Raw genomic sequence first — 23,313 nt, forward strand, 5'->3', positions numbered from 1 at the left:
CATTGAAATCAAGAAAAATGACGAACAAAAATAAGTTTTATACATTTTGTTTTTAATCACACTCAAAAATAGAGGTACCAGCTTGTACCTAAAAAGGTACAAATGCTTGTCGCTGCGGGTGTACTCTTTTGAGAGACGTTTCTGTACCCTTCAGTTCTGGTCTATTTTTGTACCTTATCAAGTTATGTTTTTTATATTTTTCACAGCATCAGGCCTGGTCCATGCCACTTAGCAATATTATCTTATCTTTAATCTAGAAATAATCTTCAAAAACTCAAAACACTGACATTGTGGGCTACAGCAAGTGTTGTGCGTCTAAACCGGTCTTAACAATACATTTCTTTTGAGGCGACGTTTTAAAAATGAAAAATAAATAATAAAATCATCAAATATCAGTGGTAATATGTGGTGAAGTCGTAGGAGGGTATACTGATTGCTGAAGCAAAGCTGGTAAAAGTCCCAGTATGCACCATACGCTGTAAAAAATAGTCCTGGTACGCAAAAGGATAGAATTTAAAAGTGCCGGTACTGCGTACCGCTGCGTACCGGCCCACTTAAACCACTGCTGCTAACAATAGTTTTTGTCACAACAAACATTTTTCAATGCTGCAGGTACCCTTATGGTTAAAATGGTACAAATGTGTACTTTATGTCACTTTGAACCCTTTTTCGTACTCTGAAGGTGTGCTTCTGGTCTCTTAAAGACCAGTATTGTACTTTTGAGAGAACATTTCTTTAAAATGTACCTATAGGTACAGAAATGTCCCTATCTTGTACCTCTATTTTTGAGAGTGATCTACAAAAATCAGTAATATCAAAGAATCGTGAAAATCGTGATTTAAATCGAATCAGCACCCAAAAAATCGGAATGAATCGGGAGAAAAGCATATCGTCACAGCCCTAGTGGGAAGAGGAACTCTAGTCTTTACAAGATTCAAACTACAGGGGTAAAAAGTCCCTCCGTAAGGGTACAACAGGACCTAGAAACACTCTGTATCCCTACAGGTACAGATAGGGACTGTTTTTCTCAGAGTGAGTTACATAAGTGAGCCCAGCCCTGTTTTAAATAAATCATTATTTTCTAAGAAGTTCCTGAGCTCTGCTTGTGTCGCTTTGTGCGGATCTTTGTGGTCGTGGGCAGCGGGGAGCGGAGCAGCATTCCTGGCCCGGACAGGCTGAATGCGATGGGAGGAGCGGACAGCAGCAAGTCTGGGGTCCTACATCCTCTGCACTGAAGCTCACTGCCCCCTCCTGCTTCACCTAGCCCCACAAACCTGCCCCTCCATGTGTTTTTAAGACGCTTCTGTTGTCCGGAGAAAGCTGCAAGCGGCCAGAAGTCAACGGGGACCAAGACTCGCCACGGTGGAGCGTGTTTTGGCGTGTTTCCCCCCCCCCTCTTTGGCCCAGACACGCAGGAAGATTGCTTGGTGCAGCTGTATCGGGGAGAAGGCTCGGGAGGAGGTCAAACTGCGGGACACGATGAGTGAGACGGACAAGATCATCACAGGTCAGTAAATCTGACCACTTTTAAGCAGCGGCGCTCGTGTCCAGGACTAATTAATGCGCGCGCACGTACGCAGTTTCTCTTCGCTTGTGCTTCACGTGCACTCCCGCTAAGATTTGGGAGGTTTCAGTAAAGCTTGCACGCGGACTGGGATCGGGGTTGGAGCTGGATCCAGACTGGGAAGCCTCCAGCTGGTCCTGCTGCAGTGCGGAGCGGATAAAGGACAGCCGCAGCGCGCGGGACGTCGCTTCCGGCCTGCGCGAGCGCCACTCCTCACCTCTAAACACACATATCTCAGCTTTTTTAGTGCTTAGTACTTGTGTTTTCCACGAAAGAGGCCCAACTCAGGGACTGAAATGGCCCTCCCGCCGTTGGGGGAGCGGATCCATCCCAGTCCGGTCCTCCATAACGGTGCAGGGTTTGGTCACGTGACCCGTCCCACCGGAGTTGTGACTCAATGCAGCAAAGTCTGCAGCACGTATTCAGGTAACGCAGTGCTCATCACATGGAGCTGCTTCAGAGGCTCCCTGCTGATGGAAAACAAACGTGTGTTTCACGTCTGACAGAGAGAAAGTTCAGAGATGGATCAGTCCCACAAGCTGTCTGTCTGCTGTTATGGTTGCCTTCTATATTCATTATTTACTTCCACGTAATGATGCTCAGGTTTTGCTCCTGACAACACAACAAATTCCTCAGACTATAAATGCCCTTCACTGATCCAGTCTGATTCTGAGCACAGTAGTGTTTTAAGGTTCTTGATGATTGCATAATCTGCACAGATTATCCGTCTGCAACTTTCATGAAGTGTCAAATGAGACAAAAATGAGAAATAAGAAGAAGTTTGGCTGGTTTAAACTTTCTTCTCACGGGAGATGCTGAGGCGAACCCCTCTGGAGGCTTGGCTTCATGCCAGAGTTATGTAATCCACTGATTGCTTCAGAAAATGCACCCTGATAACGCACTGCAGGAATGATGGTTAAAACGTATGACTTAAATTCCTAAAGCTAAAAAGAAAACAAATTTGGCTTTTGTTGTTAAAAGGCAGGGTTTGACTCCCATGCTGGAACCGTTGCAGGTAACAGCTGAGAATACAGCAATATGTAACCAGGAAGCACTGCTGCATGCTGGAAGCTGAGAAACGCGGTGCATGCTCTGCCATGTGGACTTAATTCAGAGGTTTTACATAAAGAGTTGTTTTTTGCTTTTGCTCTTCCACCTCCTCTTCACCGCTCAGGTTTTGTAGCAAACAGGACCGGTTTATTAATTACAAAACAACCAACCAAGGTTAAAGTAAACAAATAATTATAGGTCTCATAAGAGGCACAACTTTGTCCAGAGGAGATGTGAGGAAACTGTTTACATAGTTAGTAGGGGCAGGAAAATCGAATCGAAAAATTGAAGATCAGGATTTATGCTTCACAATTTTAATTTTTTTTTTTTTTTTGTTAAAAAAATAGATTTTTTGAAAATAAATAATAATAATCTACTATAAAATCTTTGTAATTTTTATTGTTTTTATCGTCTTTTTACTTGTCTTCTTGGCCATTATAGCAGCAGAATGATGGTCTGGCTACTGTGTTGGTTTTTCCTAATTGAAATCCAGAAAAATGACGAGCAAAAAAAAGTTTATCGTGAATTTCTTTGTTTTTAATCTACAAAAATCAGCAATATTGAAGAATTGTGAAAATCACAATTAAAATCGAATTGGCCCCAAAAAAATCCGAATCGAATCTGATCAGGACAAAAGCATATCGTCATAGCCCTAATAGTTAGCTTGCTGGTGTTAGCTCCAGTTGACATGTAAAGGTTGAGATGTACTTGCTGTGTACACTTACGTACACTGCAACAAACAGCTACTGTGTATATACTCGCTGCAAACAACGCAATTAGGCTACAGCCAAAATGTTCAATACGGGAGGTCGCCACTAGGGGGCAGAACACACCACTAGGACTTTGTACTGGTAAAAAGGTCAATCCACCGGTAGCGTTGTATTTCTGTGGTATTTGTTACGAAGGTTTGTCACTGTGCAGAGGTGTGTGGAGAGTTGAGAGAGTGTGTTATTCGCACTGTGGAGAGGAACTATTATAAAAATTATATATAATAATTATATATAAAAATGACGGTAATTACAAACAAGGTCTGAGAGGCGCTTTTCAAAACTACCTGCCATTGTGTTTACCTTTGATCTCATGTTCATGCACTTGTTTGCATGAGCACCTCTAGTGTTCAATTTAATATTGCACCTTGACATGTTATCTCACGTCAGTGCACGTGGACTACCGTATTTTCACGACCATAAGGCGCATATAAAAGTCTTAGATTTTCTTCAAAATGAGAGGCAGTGCGCCCTTTGTGTGCGTGTTGTTGTTGTAATCGGACGTAGTAGAGAACACCATGAGAACGTTAAAGGGTGAAGCGTGGGCGTTGATCGCATATAAAAGAACAGGTATGTGCGTTATGCAGAACACCTTTTTCTAACAACCCTGAAAAGGGCAAAAAGATACGCTATGAATGAAGATATGAAGCACAGTTTAAACTGAAGGCCATCAACTACGCCAAGCAACATGGAAATCGAGCAGCCGAGAGAGAATTTAAGATTAATGAATCGATGGTTCGCAAGTGGAGGAAGATAGAAAACGAGCTCCGACAGGTAAAGAAGACGCAGCTGAGTTTCCGTGGACATAAGGCAAGGTGGCCCGAGTTGGAGGAAAGACGCTTGGGCTAACGTGTCTGCTGGCGCTGTTGTCCGCGCTTTCGCAAAAGCCGGCATCATTTCCGAGGAGCCGCACGGCACGGAAAGTGACTCTGACAGTGAAGAAAGTGAAGCTCGCATGTTTGCTGGAGATTTAGCGCAGCTGTTCAATTCAGAAACAGAGGATGAGGACTTTGATGGGTTTGACTGATGACGATTACTGGTAAAAAATATGAGTACCAAACTCAGTTTTGGTCCCGGTCTATTTTTAAATACGCACACTTGTGTGCTTGTTTTATCCGTGTATTTTACCATGCCTGCGCCTTTTGATGATTGATTGATGATTAAAAAATGTTAGTACTTTGTAATCAATACTTAAATAAAGCACAACCAAACTCAGTTTTGCTCCCGCTCTTTTTTTTAAAAAAAAAGGCATACTTGTATGCTTGTGTGCATTGAGAATGTTAAAGGGGGAAGTGTGGGCGTGGATTGTACCGGTATATAAAACCCGCGCCCTATGGTCAGGTGCGCCTTATGTATGTGTTAAATACAGAAAGGGCGCACATAACTGAGACTGCGTCTTTTAGTACGGTGCGCCTTATGGTCGTGAAAATACGGTAATGCAAAAGTAGGCCTGTCATGGTAGCAAATTTTACCATTTGATTAATTGTGTCAGAAATGATTGCGATAGACGATAATATTGCGCTTAGCAATTAATGTTGTCATTTTTAGACCGTTTCAACTAAAATAACAAGAAGGCCATAATAATGCAAGTACAGCCTTTCAAATATCAGCATACTTTATTTTCTAAAGAACATTTAGCTCGATGTGCAGACTTGTTTATGCTCATCTAGTCTGCAGAAACAGATCAGAATTTCTCCTGGGGTTTTGGCAACGTGGTTATCTGGAACATATGGTTTCGAAACACAATGTAACTGTGTTACATTGTGTTTTGAGTTCATATTAGGGGACATGTTTGGACTTGACCAGAGGTGGAATGGTAAAATTGAATGTCTTTGATCCCCTTCAGTACGTCATTTTTTATGTCATTGTAAAGTTGTGGATTTGCTGTTTGTAACATGTTTGTTCATCCAGGCAGATTGTAAATATCTTTTTATTTTTCCTAGCTGGGATAAAACTGCAGTTGATGATTGTGTTTTAAGTACAGATGGAAGCTTGTAGTATTGCCGTGTTTAGTTATATTGTCTTAAAACAAATGCGGCAGTCGCTCAGAGTGATCGAAAGAAAAGAAAGACAAATGAAAATTATCGCGTCCGGCAAACTTATTGCTAACATTTTTTCTTATCGTGCAATTAATTGACTTATTGCTTACTGCGACAGGCCTATGCAAAAGGTACGCTGAGAACGCATGGCCACCATGACACACATGCACACATCGCTAGTATATCCCAGTGCTAATTGTAAGCAGAAAATGTTCAGTATGAGCAACTCTACAGGATAAAGAAGACTCCAGTATGAACTCCTGGCGGTAGAAAAGACTGACGATGGGAACTTAAAGCTCTCAGTTAAAGATCTACAGGACTCTGCTGATGACCACATGATATAACAGTAACCTATATGAACCCCCTTCCATCTAAACCAAGCAGGGTGTTGATGATATCGGGCATGTTGAATCATGAAAACACTGTTTTTTATGATGTAATTGTAAAGACTCCTTTGCAACGTAGACACATCATCACAGCTGATCTCCCTCTTCAGGGCTCCTGCCTCTTCTTCCTGCAGGGAGACCAGAGGTCAATAACTCAGAGCAGGATGTCACATCACACCCAGAGGTCATACAGATGGACTTGTCTGACAGGTCTTTGCATTTTAGATTCAATAAAACAGTTTACCACTCAGGACAGAGCATTTTGGTCTAATCTCATTTACTTGTTTGCAGTCATTTAAGCTAATGAGGATTTATCTTTGGAGGATAATGGGGCCCTTTGTTCATGCGGATGTGGTTGAAACTATGTTGATCCAATCCATAGACTGCATATAAACATGGCCAGAGCCTCCACGACCTCACTGCAGGTTTCTGAAGAGCTGAATTGACGCTCATTGGGTGGTTCCGACTGTCGCCATTTTGGTAGCGTCATGCAGCGTCTCTCTTAGAAAACACAAAAATGGGCGAAGAGGTAGAGCTGAGAGGGGGGGGCTGCGAGCGTGGGGGTGGATGATTGACATTTATCAAACTTATACCTGCCTGTAACTAAGAGTTAACCAAGCTAACCCAGAGTCAACAGAATCTAACCTGTTAAGGAAGGTAGGCAGGCTAAAGCTAAGTCACCCTGTTAACTGGCTAAAAATATGGCTGTGCTACATTCTGCCTTCTTGCAGCAGGATATCGGGTACCTGTCAATCAAAAGGAAATTATGATGAATTTCAAGATTAAATTACCTCTAAACAGAGGAGATTAAAAAAAAAAAAAAAAAAAAAATTAACTGCCTGCAGAGTTGTCATGAAGGTAAACCTGACCTATTAAGCCTGAACTGGATTTTTTTTTTTATCAGGCTGTAAACATGTTTATTTCTGCTGTGAACACGTTTATTTCTGCTGTGAAGTTGGTCTTTTTAACATGGGAGTCTATGGAGATTCGATCTGTTTTTGAACCCCTAGTGGATGAAGGGGGGAACTGCAGTTTTATGCACTTCCGCATAGGCTTCACTTCTAATCTTCGGAGGTTGCTGTTTTGACAGACGAAATAATCATAATCCATGTAAAACAGATCCAATATGTATGTTCTAAGAACATCTCTATAGTGATTATAGATCCGGAGGTCACGGCAATTCCATCTCAAGACGCTTTACAGACAGAAAAAAACATAATGAAAGCCAATTCATAACAGCCTATATAAGGAAACCAACAGATTGAGTTGGATGTCTGCTCCACTTTTAGATCTAAATAAACTTTTCAGCAGCTACCTTTCCTCTGTCCGGACTTTGATAATAAGCTTGTCGGTTACTCTCGAAGTTTACCTTGCACTCTGGCTTGAAATAGGCCCCGCCCCTTTCCCCGTCACCACACTGTGTTTACTTGCAGAGCAGTTGTCAGACGGCAGAGTAGTACTGTGCTTCTGGAGGAAGGTTCAGTTAAGAAATGTTGACATTGCCCATGTGAAACAACTTAATTCGTGGCGTTTTGAAGGAGTGGCACTAAAAATATAGCAATGGCGGCCTGCCACGACTGAGTCACTGTAGGGGAAACACTGCCATCAATGGTTTACAGTGTGTCAAGTCCACCCTTTAGGGTCACAAAAGGGTGGCGCTGGACCTGAACATCCCTGGTGGACAAAGAGCCTGAACCAGATTAAAAAGGCGCTGAAGACTGTTTTTTGTTTTAAAAACCAGGGTGCCCATTGCTGCATCAGAAGGAATAGACCTCTTTCTGGAAAGTCTGAAGACATCATCAGCTCAGTTTGCTTTAAATCCACAAACCCTGAAATGAGATGTTTAACTTAAACTGTTTATCTGACCTCATTTGTCTGAGGAACAACAACAACAGAGGAAACACCAGATCCTTTTCTCTGCCATATCAGTCATGTCAGATAAGAACCCTCAGTGATGTGAAGATGGAGAAGAAGTGACATGAAACAGATTTGAGACGTCTAGCAAATGAGGCTGCTTACAGGTTCTGCAGAGATAACGCAAAGCCTGGTGGGCAGATATGGACATATACACAGGTCTGCACACGGTAAATGTCAAATGTTTACATGGAAACATACAGAACAGGACCATTAGAGAAGATAAAAAGAAAAGATTTTGTCCTTTAACTTGGAATTTTATTCACTTTTTCCCAGAAGTAGAGACAGATTTTTATATTAGTGACTCTTTCTGTGTCCCTTCAGTCCCGCAGTGTTGGGATTGTGACACAGGATCTTTGTTCCAGCTGCTACAGCAGCAGTTTCCCGGCTAATGAGGAGTATAAAAGGTAGTTCATCTACATGACGATGAAGTGACTTCTTGTTGTTGACATCCATCTGTGAACAGCGTGGGAGTGGGGTGGAAGCTTGTCAGACAGGGTTAAGGTTGATAGTCGCTATTAAGGGGGTTGGGCTCATTTGACATCCTGACCATGACTTCTGTGTGACGGATCTGTGCTGAAACATTAAAGATGTGTTTTCAGTATCTCATGAACTTCCTTGTTGTCAGTAGGCTCGTCGGCTGATTCTATTGCTGGAGTTACGGGCTCTATGACCTTCTTGACAAGACTCCTGTTCAGGATGCAGCATGACCCTACAGTTCAGAAGATGTTTGCAAACACCAGGAAGCAGCAATGCTAACATGTAGCATGGCAACATGATGGGAAGAAACTGAGACTTCCAAGCTTTGGCATCCAAACCAAACACAGTTTAAACTCCAATCTATCAGCAGAAAAACATGAGAACAGCACATCCTTTCTCCAAGCAAACCACTTAAACAAGGAAAGCAGAGACTCCGCTGGTCACAGATGACTAAAACTCTGAGAGCTAGAAGCCAGAATCAGAAATCATGTCTTACTTTTGCTGTTTTGTGGTGAACAGTTTCATATAACTCTGCGAATGTGTCTGTTTGAAATTAATCATGAAGGTCCTGCTGGTTTCCATGGAGATAAAGGAGGTTTTTGTATTGTTCACTATTCTGATCATGTACTGTCTTGGATTTTACTTCCTTCTGGATCCTCATGCCGTGCGTTTACATCAGAGTTTTAAATCCTATTTAATTACAAATAAAAGTTAATTCCGCTTTAAACTGATGAAAAACGACCATGTAAACACTTAATTCCTAATCTTAATTTCTATTCGGAATTAAACTTAATTCCGATGTAAGTGTCTGGTTTATTCGCATTTTAATTCCGAACTATTTAATTCCTCTGTCATGTAAACCTTCATTCCACTCTAAGTTAATTCCGGTTGTTCTGAGCATGCTCGTTACCTTGTCCTGTCCCGATAACGCGCGTTGTTTTGCCTCCCGTGTTCGGTGGTCTATCTTTCTTCTCCTTCTCAGTTGCTGCAGAAAGTGAAGTAGTATGCTGGTGTTGAGCTGCTACTTCAAACTTTTAATAAAAATAGCGGCGAAACTGGTACTTGTTATGTAGTTTTTACAAGTTACGACTGAAAAGACGGGAAGCAGGAAGTTAACTTATTTATTTATTGTGTATTTACGGTATACGTCATACGTCACGTGCACCGTCTGTCCAATCAGAAGCCTTCCCAACCCGCCGCTCTAAAGAGGAATTAAAGACGTGTTTCATGTAAACCTTCATTCGAATTATTATTTTCATGTAAACTCATTAAAACATTACTTCCGAATAATTTAATTCCGAAATATTAATTACGAATGAAAAAAATCACATGACCGTAGCGTAGACATTTGTCTAAACTAGGGCTACTCTGGTCCTCGAGGCCTGCAGCCTTGCGAGTGTTAAGACTTTTACTGCTTCAACATCCCAGAATCAGATCAAGGCGTAATTGGCCGACTGGAGCAAGTTTAATGTCCCGCTTTTCCGGTTATGTAGTTTTTACAAGTTACGACTGAAACGACGAGAAACAGGGAGCCTACTTTGTTCATTTCTGGTATACCTCATACGTTACGTGTACCGTCTGTCCAATCAGAACCCTTCCCAAACCGCCGCTCTAAAGAGGAATTAATTAAGTGAGGACATGTTTCATGTAAACGTTAAGTCTGAATTATTATCTTCATGTAAACTCATAGGAGAATATGTTAATTCTGAATGATTTAATTCTGAATTATTAATTCCAAATAAAAGTTAATTCTGCTTTAAACTGATGAAAAACGACCATGTAAACACTTAATTCCTAATGCAAATTTCTATTCAGAATTAAACTTAATTCCGATGTAAGTGGCTGATTTATTCGCATTTTAATTTTTTAAACTATTTAATTCCTCTGTCATGTAAACCTTCATTCTGTTCTAAGTTAATTCCGAACACCATGTTACCGTAGCCATGGTGTCTTTAAGGTGAATACGGGTCTATCCCTGGATTCTCCAGACTCTGACTACTGATTAAGGTGTCCATCATCAACATTAGCCGATGGTTTTCTGAGATATTTAGCGATATAACACCTCTGTTAAATAGCTGGAAAACAGCTCAGATTCACTTTTTACCTTCTATACACTTAAAACTAGAGGTACCAGCTTGTACCTAAAAAGGTACAAATGCTTGTCGCTGGGGGTGTACTCTTTTGAGAGACATTTCTGTACCCTTCAGTTCTGGTCTATTTTTGTACCTTATCAAGTTCAACCTCACCTTATCAAGTTATGTTTTTTATGTTTTCCACAGCATATGGCCTGGTCTATGCCACTTAGCAATATTATCTTATCTTAAATCTAGAAATAATCTTCAAAAACTCAAAACACTGACCAGACATACACTTAGTTTGCAGCATCTGACCTTCATTGCCTGGTGTAGTAAATGACTGTTAAGTAGTACTACTGTCATCACTTAACTCAGCTCTAGTTTGTAACATTACAGCCATTAACATTACATTTTTCAATGCTGCAGGTACCCTTATGGTCAAAATGGTACAAATTTGTACTTTATGTCATTTTGAACCCTTTTTCGTACTCTGAAGGTGTGCTTCTGGTCTCTTAAAGACCAGTATTGTACTTTTGAGAGAACATTTCTTTAAAATGTACCTATAGGTACAGAAATGTCCTTATCTTGTACCTCTATTTTTGAGAGTCAGTTCCTCGTCGGACATGACTTATGACCAGGATTTACTATGCTGAGTTGCGCTGTTATCCTCTGCTTTTCGTTGAAAGTGATGTGGTTTTCCTTTCGGAGCAGATAAGCATTTACATTTTCTACTGTGCTTTCAGGTGAATTTACTCAGACACAGTAACACACATCTTGATTCTGACACTTCTGTAGTAATTTCACACAATTCAGCTTTCTGTAGAGACCACAATTATACATACAATCCCTGTAGTTGAGGAGCTGTCCTTCATTGATTTTGGGTTTGTCATTACAGGCAGGAGGCAAAAGAAAGGCCTCTTCAAGAAGAGGTTAAGAGCCTGTTAACTTATCAGTGACCCTTGTTGCAGAGTGTGCACATGGAGACAGATTTCTTCCTGGCAAACATACAAAGGAGAAATGTTCTTTATATTGTTTTTAAACAGCAGCAGGTAGTAAAATTCAACTTGCTGATGATAAACTATCAAATGGTTGAATACCCTCTTCTGTGCGTAATCCATCTCTGCAGAGGACGGTAACAAGCCATTTATTTGATTCAGCTGTCTTTGTCAAGGATTGCCTCTAAAAGTTTCTGGATGGTAGCTCTCAAGGACCAAACTTAGAACCATAAAGTCTGCAGCCGATCGATGTCCTGCTCAGGCAGTAACCTCGTGATGAGATAATGTTTTATGCTAGCAGGATGACTCCTTCAAATATGAAACAACGTTGATGTGACCACTCCCTTCCCTTTACATTATTTCTAGGTTGTTTAAATATGCAGACAGATCAAGGTCCTTCCGTCACATCAGCATCCAGTCATCAGTATGACGCCAACGTCACCTCAGTAGTGGTCTATTTTTGTCCAGCATGGGTTAAGGAAATGGTCTTCAGTAACCAGACTGTGCCTGAGTGGAGCTTTAGCTGTTATCAGATGCTGTTTTCCATTACATACAGGCAGGAAGGAAGGTCATTGTTTAGCAGAGAGTTTTAAGGCATTTCCTCAGATTGTGACCTCTTCAGGAACCTTCCTCACTCAGTCTCTCTGTCATAGTCTTTCATATGAAACCTTTATGCATTCTACTCTCACCAACTGTGTTAGTTTGGAAATGTGGAGCAAATGAAAGATAGCAGGTTCAGCTGGCAGTCAGAAATGAAACTACTTTAATTGTTAACAGGTGGGCATTTTAAAGTCAGGGTAGGTAATACCGGGATAGCAAAATGAGAAAATAGCACCCTGTCTTGGCTCCTCCCCTTCTGGTTTTGCTTCTTGCGTGATCCAAGGCTTTTTTCTTACCTCCGCCAAGGAGGTTATGTTTTTACCGCCATTTATCTGTTTTTGTTCAAGATAACTCAAAAAGTTACAGACGGATTTTAGATAAATTTTCATGAGTTGTTGGAAATGTAAAAAGGAAGAACTGTTTTAATTTTAAATAATAAATAATAAATAATAAATAAATAATGCTAATAATAATAAACCGAGCCGGGTCGGGAAATCCTTCCTGCATTTTCTCAGCCATGTTAGCCTTCCGAGTTTCTTCTTCACTACTTTGTATTTCCATCCTAACACGCTGTTTATATGCAGGGTGTGGCTATCAGGTATGTGCTGCTGGAGGGGGAGGAGGGGAGCCGGGAGAAGAAGCTACGAAATATAAGAAATGAACAACTTCCATTCGGTCCGAACGTTTTGATTGGTCAGAGTTTTTACAGATTTACAGGAAACTGAGGGGTCTAACTATATTTCTGATTATTCATGATTATACAGACTACTATCAGGATGAGGAACCACTTCACCCAGAGTAAAAATAAAATGTCTCTGAGCAAGATTACCAACTCTAGCTTTAAATGAAGTTTGTTTTCTGATCTTATCATCGTAGAAAAATCTCCAGATCTCCAAATATTCATTCCTACTTTAGAAGAGGACCTTTTACTTCTAAATCTCCATTCAGAAATAATCTTGTATCTTCTGTTTAAGATAAGGTCCCTGTCGACCAACACTGCAGAGTGTAGTTTTGAGTTTCAATAAACTAGGATGTGTTTATGTTTGTACACTACTTTGAAAAAAGTCACATATTTCCATTCAGTAGCTTCCTGTAACACCACTAGTGGTGCTTATTCACAGTTCTGTACACAGTGGGGTTTAGTTTTACATTGTACGTACTACTAACTAACTCCTATATTGTACTTTTGTTATTGGTTTTTAGCTCAGCTGAGGTTCAAACTGCACATATTTACCATCAGAGCAGAGGAAAGCGAACCCAACAAGAACCAGAAAGCTGATTGACCATTATTGACTGAAAATGTTCAGGTTGTCTTCACATGTGATGTTCAAATTGCCCAATCATCCTCAAATGAAATGAGAATCCAGCACCATTTAGAGGGCTTAAACCAGTCAGGTTTTCCCATGTGCGCTTGCAGCTAAGGACCACATAACTTTCAGTTAAAGAATGTGAGAGTTATTCTTGTTTTCAATGTAAAACTGTAGTGTAATACAGTACCTGAACAGTAGGTGGCAGTACTGCGTCCGTCAGTTGTTTAACAAATTACAGTAAGCATATGACAAGACTAAGCTAGCTGCCAGCCTGTAGCTAAAAATTGAGAAGCAGTTAAAAAATGAAGATGGGGTGGTGCCAAAACTCCGAAAAGGTAGTTTCAGTCCAATTAAGTAGTTTTACAAACGAGTTAAAGAAATTGTGCCCAGTGTGAGGAGTTTTAACTAACCTTATCCAGCACTGCAGGATTCACACCAGCCCTTCTGATTCAAATCCTTGTTTGTTAGCTAAAAAAGGCCAGTTCATTTGGGGTGGTGTGAATTCAGCCGAAAGGCCCATTTATGCCCGACACGGAATACAGATAGACAGTGAGATATGAACACTTTGCTCATGTCTGCGTGATTTAAGTAGAGAGATAGATAGGATAGATATGACTTTATTCAGTGTTATTAAGTGTGTAATTTGGTCCATTTTGGGGTCTTTGTTGATCCACAGCTTGAAGCAGAAAACACAGCAATACCACCTGAAACTGCAGGGGCAGTGTTGAGTTATAAAGATGACACACTGTACAAGCAAACCAGACACAAACCAGAGAAGAAGATGACGATGATGATGGTAGCAACTGTGGGTATGGCAGGAGCTTTGAAAGAAGGTCGTATGTCAACCATGTTGATAAATTGGGACATTCGGCTTTATCCTAAAACACAAAGAAATCTTTTTTAATAAATTTATTTGGCCTACTCTGTAACAGGTCACAGCAGGGCCGTTACCAGTCTTTTGAGGCCCTATACATGCCTCCTTTGTGGGACCGCCTCAAGCAAACCTCCTCTTGGTCACAGCCTAATAAAGAAGATTTCCATTTTTACTATTTCCTTCGTCCTTAAGACTCCAAAGTTAATTCTTACTATAAACTCTGAGGCATTATTTTAATTTCCAATTTTCTTTGGTCATCACAGACTTTTCTGTTTTTTCTGCAGACATTTCTCGAAAAACTTCAACTCTGCTCACAGTTTTGAAACATTCAGAGAATCTGAATTATTTTAAGCCTTTAAATGGCGGTTTGTAGTTGTTGTCCTCAGTTTTAGGAAAAAAAAGTCCTATTAAGTCTAATTAAACCAACCTTTTTAATGTAATAGTTGTTGCAGAACAAAAGTATTTATTCTGCATTGTTTCTCTTAACATTATATTACAGGGTGTCCCCTTAAGAAGGTCAACTTAACTTTATTCAAAATGGACAATAATGTTCATATGTTCCAGGTACAGATGAACAGTGGCAGCAGTTTCATAAAACTTACTCTAAAACAAGAAAGTGAAAATGAATTTAAATTAAAATAACATGGTTATGGATTAACGGTGCCACCAAACATTAAGTAAATCAAAATGTTCCACTAGAAGCATCAAGACATTTACTGAGGGTCTCTGAACATGTAAGAAGCGCAGAAATCACAAATCTGTGAACAATTAAGATCTGTAATTGGCTGGAAGTTCTGTATTAGTCTGGAAAGGGAATGAAGAGTTGAAAAGGAGGTGACCTTACAGATGTTGGTGGCTGTTCGCAGGATTTTGGGGTTTTTTTTGCCATGGTTACGACCACCAGCAGCTTTTGGCTTCCTATTCAATTAATAAATTGTCAATGTTGGAATTCTACAATAATTTTAACTTTAGGTATGACGTGATTATGATTGACCATTAGCCTAATTTTTAGGCAGTGTGTAATTTGCATGATGGGATCGGGGGGGTTCTGGATTACAACCTCACATTTCTGTGCTGATTATCATGTAAATTACTGGGTCTGAAGGGGTTTTGGAGGTCCTTTACAAAAAAAAAAGACTTTGCAGTTTTGTATGTTGTCTCAGTCTGTCACCATTCCAGTTAAATGGGGTGTGTTGCTCGTACAAATATTTTATTAAAAGGTTGCCAGAAACACACACCTGCGTCTCGCTGTGTTTGTCAAACGTAAGATCTGTGTTTCCGCCTGGTTAGTTGGTTTGTCCTTAGAGAAATGCCCCGTCAGACATCTGGTGAGCAGAGAAACGACACCACCCAACAAGCATCTGAACATTTCCAGCCCATTTTAACAACTGTGGTGACAGACAGCTGCTTACGTTGATGATAAACTGAGGAGAGACGATCCCTGAAAACCCGAATTGCTGGACACTGGTGCATGTTTGACAGGTCTGTGTGCGCTGTAACTGCAGCCCAGTGTATGTTGATGTGTGCGTAGTGGCTGCAGCTGTTGTCAGGCTGTTTCTCTGAACTGTGTGTCTGGGCTGACGGCCAACTGGATGCAGCGAGCCGCAGAGAAACGTGTGTGTGTGTCTTTCTTTGCTTGGCACGAATGAATGGAAGCTCAGATGAAGGGATGAAGACAGAGCACATTCTCTCCTCAAACTCATTTTGCAGCCGGTCTTATGAATGTGGCTCTTTGATAGCTGATTTGTGTGTGTGTGTGTGTGTGTGTGTGTGTGTGTGTTTGTGGCATTTGCTGAAGTGAATTTAATGAGGCTCCTCTTTTGCTATTGTAAGCGCCAGTGGGAGTTTAGCTGTGTGTCTGGGCTTCTTCACCGTCTGACACTTTATTATTTTTATTTTTCTCTGGACTTTTGTTGTAAATTTTAAAGGCACCTGTAATATTTTGAAATAGATTCATTGTTGGATTAATTCCAACATTAATGCAGTTTGAAAGCAACAGATATTGTTCAGCAGAAAAGGTTCATCTCTGCAGCTTTCTACCTCGACTTCTTACTTTCTTCTGTCTTCTGGTGCAATGAAAGCTGCATTACACACTGCAAAAAACTGAAATCTAACTAAGATTAAAAATCTTAAACTGAGTACACTTTTTTTTTTTTTAAAGGTAAGATCATTCTTGGGTTTTATGCCAGAGAATTCCTCTTGTTTTATGAGTATTTTTACTTGTTTTGTGAAGTCTTGACAAGCCAAATTTTCTTCTTCTGTTGGCAGATAATTTATTGTATTTTAAGCAACATTTCCCTAATTTTTGTATATTTTTTTTCTTGTTTTTTAAGGCTGAGTTTTTGCCGTGCACTGCTAAAAACATCTTAATATTACAGTGTTTTTCCTGTTATTTCAGTTTTTTTTAAACATGCTTTTGAAATACAGAAAAACAACAAGATTACGGAAATAGAGTGCAAGTATACTGAAAATTTCATTTATTTTAAGGAAATATAATTTTATTTCACATAAAAAGACTCATAGATTTTCAAATTTGTCATGTTTAAAATTAAATGTATTTTTAAAAGAAAATGGTTAAACAGCTAAATACTGTTTTTACACTTTAACATGAAATTATTTATACTGTTAATGTTTGTAATCCTAAATCAGGCGTACTTATATACATACAGAGGTGAAAGAAGTAGGTTTGGGGCTGGAGGACCCAGGTTTAAGTCTCTTGACGGGAAAATTAGGTGAACTACTGTTGGCTCTTGACCATGGCCCTTAACCCTGACTGATCCCTGGGCACCAGAATGCCAGACATCCCAGTGCTCCCAGTAATAACTAGAGATGGTTAGAAGCACAGGATATACGTCCCAACCGGGATCAATAAAATATATTTAAATTTTTTTTTTTTTTTTAGATAAAAAGTGATATAAAAAATTATTCCTGTGGTGAATGTTGCAGGTTATAGACTGACGTTGCAGTTTCTGGGTTCCTACTGGATATAATAATGTAGAAAATACACTCCACATCCACACTTATAGTCCAGGGTTGGACCCCTTTTCCCTCCAGAACTGCATTAGTTCTTGGTGTGACAGTTTGATCAAAGTGTTGGAAACATTCCTCAGAGATTTTTCTCCATGTTGACATGAAGCATCACATCATGATGAGAATCTTCCGTTCCACCACGTCCCAAAGCCGCTCTGTTGGACTGAGATCTGGTGACTGTGGAGCCGTTGGAGGACAGTGAAGTCATCGTCATGGTGGAGATGATGTGAGCTTTGTGACATGGTGCATCATCCTGCTGGAAGTTTCCATCAGAAGATGGTCAGCAACCACGGCAGGATGGATCCATGTTGTCATGATGCTTCCAGCAGATTCTGATCCTACCATGTGAATGTGGAGCTGAACTGGAGACTCATCAGACCAGCAACGTTTCTCCATCTTCTATTGTCCAGTTCTGGTGAGTCTGTGTGAATTGTAGCCTCAGTTTCCTGTTCTTACTGACAGGAGGGAACCCGCTGTGGTCTTCTGCTGCTGGAGACCATCTGCTTCCAGGCTGGACGTCTTGTGTGTTCAGAGAGGATGTTCTGCAGATCTTAGTTGGAACCAGTGACTATCTGACCTCTTGTTGTCTTTCTATCATCTTCAACCAGTCTTTTCATCCTTCTCTGACATCAACCAAACATTCTGGTCCAGAAAACTGCTGCTTGCTGGATATTTCCTCTTCTTCAGACCTTCTCTGTAAACACTAGAGATGGTTGTGTGTGAAAATCACAGTAAAATCTCAAACCAACAACCATGCTGCCATAAAGCTTCTTCTTCCTCGTTCTGATGTAGGACCAAATGAAACTGCAGGCTTTGTAAGTCCTTACACTGACTTCTGCATCAGTAGTTTTCCATGTTGTTGTGCAGATGCCGTGTGAGACAGATGCTGTCTGATGTGTTCATGGTGACATACCGTTTCCCTAGAGAGCAGGCTAAAAGCATTTATTGGATTTACTGCTTTTCTTTTATCAGTCTGTGTTAAAGTGACCTTATCTCAACGCATCAAAAGATGCACCAATGTCATCAGAAAATGGAAGACTTCCCCTGCTTGTATAAAGCCGAGGAAGGCAGTTCTTAATGCTAACGGTGTGGGATCTCTGTACCAACACGCTGCTGTGGTCTCTAAGTAACAGCCATTTGGGAAAGAGATGGAATAAGAGGCCAACAGGAAGTCACTGCTCCTGCTGAGAGAAGAAAAAATGTTGAAATGTCAACATGAGTTGAGCTGACTTCTCAAAAGAATACAAAATTTCCTGTTTATTTTTACTCATCCTCCAGCAGCGTGTGTGTGTGTGTGTGTATGGGTGGAGGGTCTTTCAGGTCTTCTAGCTATTACACCAGTCTTTCTGTTCAGCTTTGCTTACAACAGGAAATCCTCTTACTTTTTCATTCAATCATGACTTACACAATTATTTTTACGAGACTCAAAGACTTTAGTTTAATTTAGGTTTAACTTCACGTGAAATAGATTATTTTAGCATAAGAGTGGAACTGGTAAAAGATGAACAGAGTCAATACTATTACGTGTTTCCATTAAAGTTTTTTCGCAAAATAAAAGGGATATTTCTAAAATTTAGACAAAGCACCATTGTGATTTGCAGATGTTTCCATTAGAAAGGTGTTTAATGCCTGAGCTGTAAAATCCCTAAAGACGCCCCTCTGAGAAAGATGGAGATAAAACCGTTTGCATTTTTTCATTCCCGTTGCCAGTGCTGCTGTCCGCATCCGAAGACGAAAGTCAGCAGAAACACACTAGGGATTTCTGGGAGACGGTCACTGCAGAATTCACAGACAAATTATGGATTCAGAATTTTAAATTTCAGAAAATTTAAGAATTTTAGAAAATTTCAGATTTTTCTCGCCATCTTGAAATGAACTGGTCATGTAACCCCATACATCACGTCTGGTGACATGTAAACATGAGGAAAGTGTTTCAATACACTTTAATAATACGTCTATATCAACATGTCAAAAAAAAAAAAAATGTGAGCAGAATTTTTTTTTTTTTATTCTCAACTAATTGTGATGCAAGGATTCTGATACTAATTTTTAGAAAACACAAAATGCAGACGGGAAAATGAGACTCTAAGGTGTTATTATGACACTCATGGATGCTTTCTTTAGTAAACAAATATTTTTTTTTCCCATTTTTGTCAAATACATTTTATTTTTACCTGTAAGTAGAGTCTAGTATGCAAATTAAGTAGAAGAAATATTGCAAGATTTCTCTGGTATAAGTTTTCAGTGTAGGGTTGGGTGATCATATGATTACACTTAATGAATGCAATAAATTTGAGATTAATTATGGTGATCAGCTGTAAGCCTATTGACTTGATCAAACATGGTGGAAATGGATGTGACAACAGCCAATCAGAGTAAATCTTTTCCTGTTAGCAGGAGAAGCTAAAATTAGGGCATCATCGGTTGTGTGTCGGTGTTTTGGGTGTGATGTGAATCAAATTAAATCGATATGCAAAGTATATCAGCAAGCTATGCTCCCAAAAACCAGTAAAACTAAAAATCTTATTCATTTGAAGGAAAAAAAAACACACAAGTGACTATCTGGGAGACAAGTTTAGCCACTGCTAGCAGTTCAGCCACACGACCAAAACAACCACCCATCATAAATAATGTGTACTATATTTACAACAGATGATGTTTACAAGTTTTGCACTTTATATTTACTTGTTAATGACTCAGGACTTCCTGGAAAAATCGTTTAAGCAAGCTACATTTTGAAAATATCCAATTAAAAAGTGCAAACCCCTTTTTTTAGACGTCCCCCGAAGCCACACCTCCAAAACACAGAAACATGCAATGCTTGTTCCCAACGGGTTGATGGGGCAGGGACAAATGGCAGTTGAGTTATATATTTACAAGTAACTTTACAAAAAAAACTAGCCCAAATTCGCTTATAATAAGCAAACCTGGCAACACTGGTTCTGACTGCAGCTGGAAGCTGGATGCCACGTGAGGACCAAGCTTCCAGTGTGTTCTTCTGGATGGGGGAGGAGCTTACAGAGAAGCTAACGCGGAAGAATAAACAATTTGTGCTTTCATGTTACTTACCAGAAGTCCCCATATCACTAGAAAATGTAGCTAATCGTTGTTACTCGCTTTTTTTTTTTTTTTTTATAGGTGATAGTCCGTAGAGGGGTCTGAAAATAGCAAAACATTGCGCCAAAGTTTTAGCATAAGTCATTGTTCATCAGTGTACCAGAAAACTGTGCAAAGCAAACGTTCCGCAGTTAAATGAGTTAATTTTTTTTTAAAAATAATTAATATTTCTGTAATAAATTTATCGTAATGAACTTGTTAAAGTGCCACTGATAGTTTTATTCTTGCACTATGCTGATACTTTTATGTTGTTTGTCTGGAATAGTTTATTGTTAAATCTGGTGCAGCCGCACTTTTTATTTCCCACAAATAATTGACGTAATTGGACATGATCCTTAAATTAAAAAAAGAGTAAAATGAACACAGATGTCATTGGTCACCTTTATCAAATCAATTGATTCTAAACATTAATGTTTGACCAAAAATACACTTCTTGAAAATAAAAAGCCTAAACAGTTTCAGGATTTTTTTTCAGCCTTTATGAAGATTAATCGGCTTAACCACAGGGAACCGTCTAATCTCTGGATAAACGTTCGCACTCTCAGTTCATTAAAATCTTATTATGAACAAGAAAACACAATTTTATGTGCTATTTTGGCACTTTTTGCTGTTAAACCAGAAGACGGAGTGAACGTAAAATGGCTCATTGGGAAGGTGTAATGACCTCACCATCTGGATTCCAGCTGATGTTCATGAAAGGAAGAAATTCATGTCCAACTTTAACTGGAACGGAGATGTTTCCACAGAAACTCACCTGTTAAGGTGCAATCAAACATTTATGGTCATTTCATTCTGATGTATTTCCTCCCGTTGTTCAGGAATTTAGCGCCCTAGCATGCAGCTGCAGGACAGAGATGTAACTCGCTGTCCTCAGTCTTCAACACTTCAAACATTTATTGCTAGATTACGTTTACTTTACTTCTCTGCCCGGGATTTGATTTTTCGAGCTTTTGTTGAGAATAAAAAGTCCATGTTGTTAAGGTGATTTTGGGAGTGGGCTGTGGGGCCGCAGAGAGACGAGCTGGATGATGGTTAGATGGAGTCTAGCCACAGGTGGTCCGTAATTCGGTGCTGTAATTGCCTGGCAAAGTGTATTACGGGTCTTCAGACCACTCATCCACTCGGTAGGGGTGGACTAGAGAAAAGGGTGAGTGAGGTGGAAAAATAGGATGGATAACATGATGTCCCGCCGTGAGACAATTCTGCCAGACACTCACAATACGTCAGGGGAGGACTATTATTATTATTGTACGTGTTCAAAGAACACTTTGAGTAAAGGCTATTAAAGCAGTCTAATGAAAATGATGGTGGTAAATGGGGAGACAATCTCCAATTCACTGGAAATGTCACTGTTTTTTAAAGACAGGTGCAACACACAATTTCTGCTCTTTCAATGGAGTGGATTTCGCCAGTTTTGTTGTGGGTGAGGGGCTAGTAGGATCCAAAGAGCGGACACTGTCTGAGTACAGAGAGAGGTTTATTGATTTCCCACAGATTCCTGTGAATTCTTCCAGCGGAACCTTCAGAGACTGGCAGACCGGCGAGCATCAGGAGGCAGGCAGGCAGGGGAGCAAGCGAACGAGCAGTGAGGCAGGTTTTTCTCTGGCAGGAGGAAGACAGGACAGGTTACAAATCAAGGTCTAGCACAAGCAACGTAAGCTGAGGCCAAGAGCTGTTTTACCGCAGGGCAATCAACAATCTGGCGCTGGATAGCAGGCAGAGCTGGTCTTAAATAGGTGGTTCGTTGATTGCAGAAATGTGGATCAGCTGTGCCTCCAGTTCCCAGCTGACCACGCCCACCAGGGAACAGGAATCACCACAGTACCCCCCCCTCAACGGGAGCCACCCGGCGACCGGAACTTCTCGGGATGGGCCCGACGGAAATCCCTGACCAGGGAAGGATCAAGGATGAAAGAGCGGGGGACCCAGGCCCGCTCCTCAGGGCCATAACCCTCCCAGTCAACCAAAAACTGGAAGCCCCGGCCGCGACGGCGCACATCCAGAAGACGTCGGACGGTGTACGCCGGGCGACCAGCCACAAGCCAGGCGGGAGGAGGGGGCCCGGAAGGAGGGACCAGGGGGCTGGAAGACACAGGCTTCAACTGGGAGACATGGAAGGAGGGATGAATCCGCATAGATCGGGGGAGCTGCAGGCGAACCACCGTGGGATTGATGACCCACTGGATTTCAAAAGGTCCCAGGTAGCGGGGAGCCAACTTCTTGGCGTCAGTTCGCAAGGGAATGTTCTTCGAAGACAACCAGACCTTCTGACCAGGAGCGTATCTGAGCCCAGCCGTGCGATGGCGATCGGCCTGGCGTCGACTCCGTTCCCCAGCCCGAAGTAGAGCAGTCCGAGCCGTCCTCCAGGCCCGACGACAACGGCGGATGTGGTGCTGAACCGATGGAACAGCTACTTCAACCTCTTGGACAGGGAACAGGGGCGGCTGGTACCCAAGAGAGCCTTCAAAAGGAGATAAACCAGAAGCTGAGGATGTGAGGGAGTTGGGTGAGTACTCAACCCAGTCCAGATGGTCGCTCCACGATGACGGGTTGGATTCAGCCACACAACGAAGGACGGTCTCCAGGTCCTGGTTTGCTCTCTCTGCTTGACCGTTAGTCTGGGGGTGGAAACCGGAGGACAAACTGACTGTGGCGCCAATGGAGAGACAAAAGGCTTTCCACACCTGTGAAGTGAACTGAGGTCCTCTGTCAGAGACTATGTCAGCGGGCAATCCATGGAGTCGGAAGACATGGTGCACCAACAGGTCGGCAGTTTCCTTGGCTGAGGGGAGCTTGGGGAGAGCGACGAAATGCACAGCCTTGGAAAAACGGTCCACTATAGTCAGGATGGTGTCTTTACCTTTGGAAACGGGTAGGCCGGTAACAAAATCTACTGCAAGGTGCGACCAGGGTCTGCTAGGGACAGGCAGAGGACGTAGAAGACCAGCTGGGGGGTCGATGCAAAGCCTTACTCCTAGCACAAGTGGTACAGGCAGCCACGAACTCCTGCGCATCCTTCTCCATGGTTGGCCACCAAAACCTGCGTCTGATAAGGGAGAGAGTGCGTGCGTCTTTTTTTTCACTTCTCAACCATTTACAGCCTGTAAGTTTA

The 23,313-nt window shown here is 41.2% G+C and overlaps 1 protein-coding gene across 1 annotated transcript in view; it reads left to right on the forward strand.

Annotated features, from left to right (window-relative positions):
* The first annotated feature begins 1,314 nt into the window (after positions 1-1,314).
* Positions 1,315-23,313, forward strand: part of hspa12a (heat shock protein 12A) — a 62,814-nt gene continuing 40,815 nt past the window's right edge. Inside the window, exon 1 of the mRNA XM_079249136.1 lies at positions 1,315-1,507. Within this exon, the coding sequence (XP_079105262.1) occupies positions 1,480-1,507 (28 nt within the window). The 5' untranslated portion in view covers positions 1,315-1,479. The remainder of the gene's footprint in view (positions 1,508-23,313) is intronic.

This window comes from Telmatherina bonti, assembly GCF_933228915.1.
Source record: "Telmatherina bonti genome assembly, chromosome: 11".
Taxonomy (NCBI): Eukaryota; Metazoa; Chordata; class Actinopteri; order Atheriniformes; family Telmatherinidae; genus Telmatherina; species Telmatherina bonti.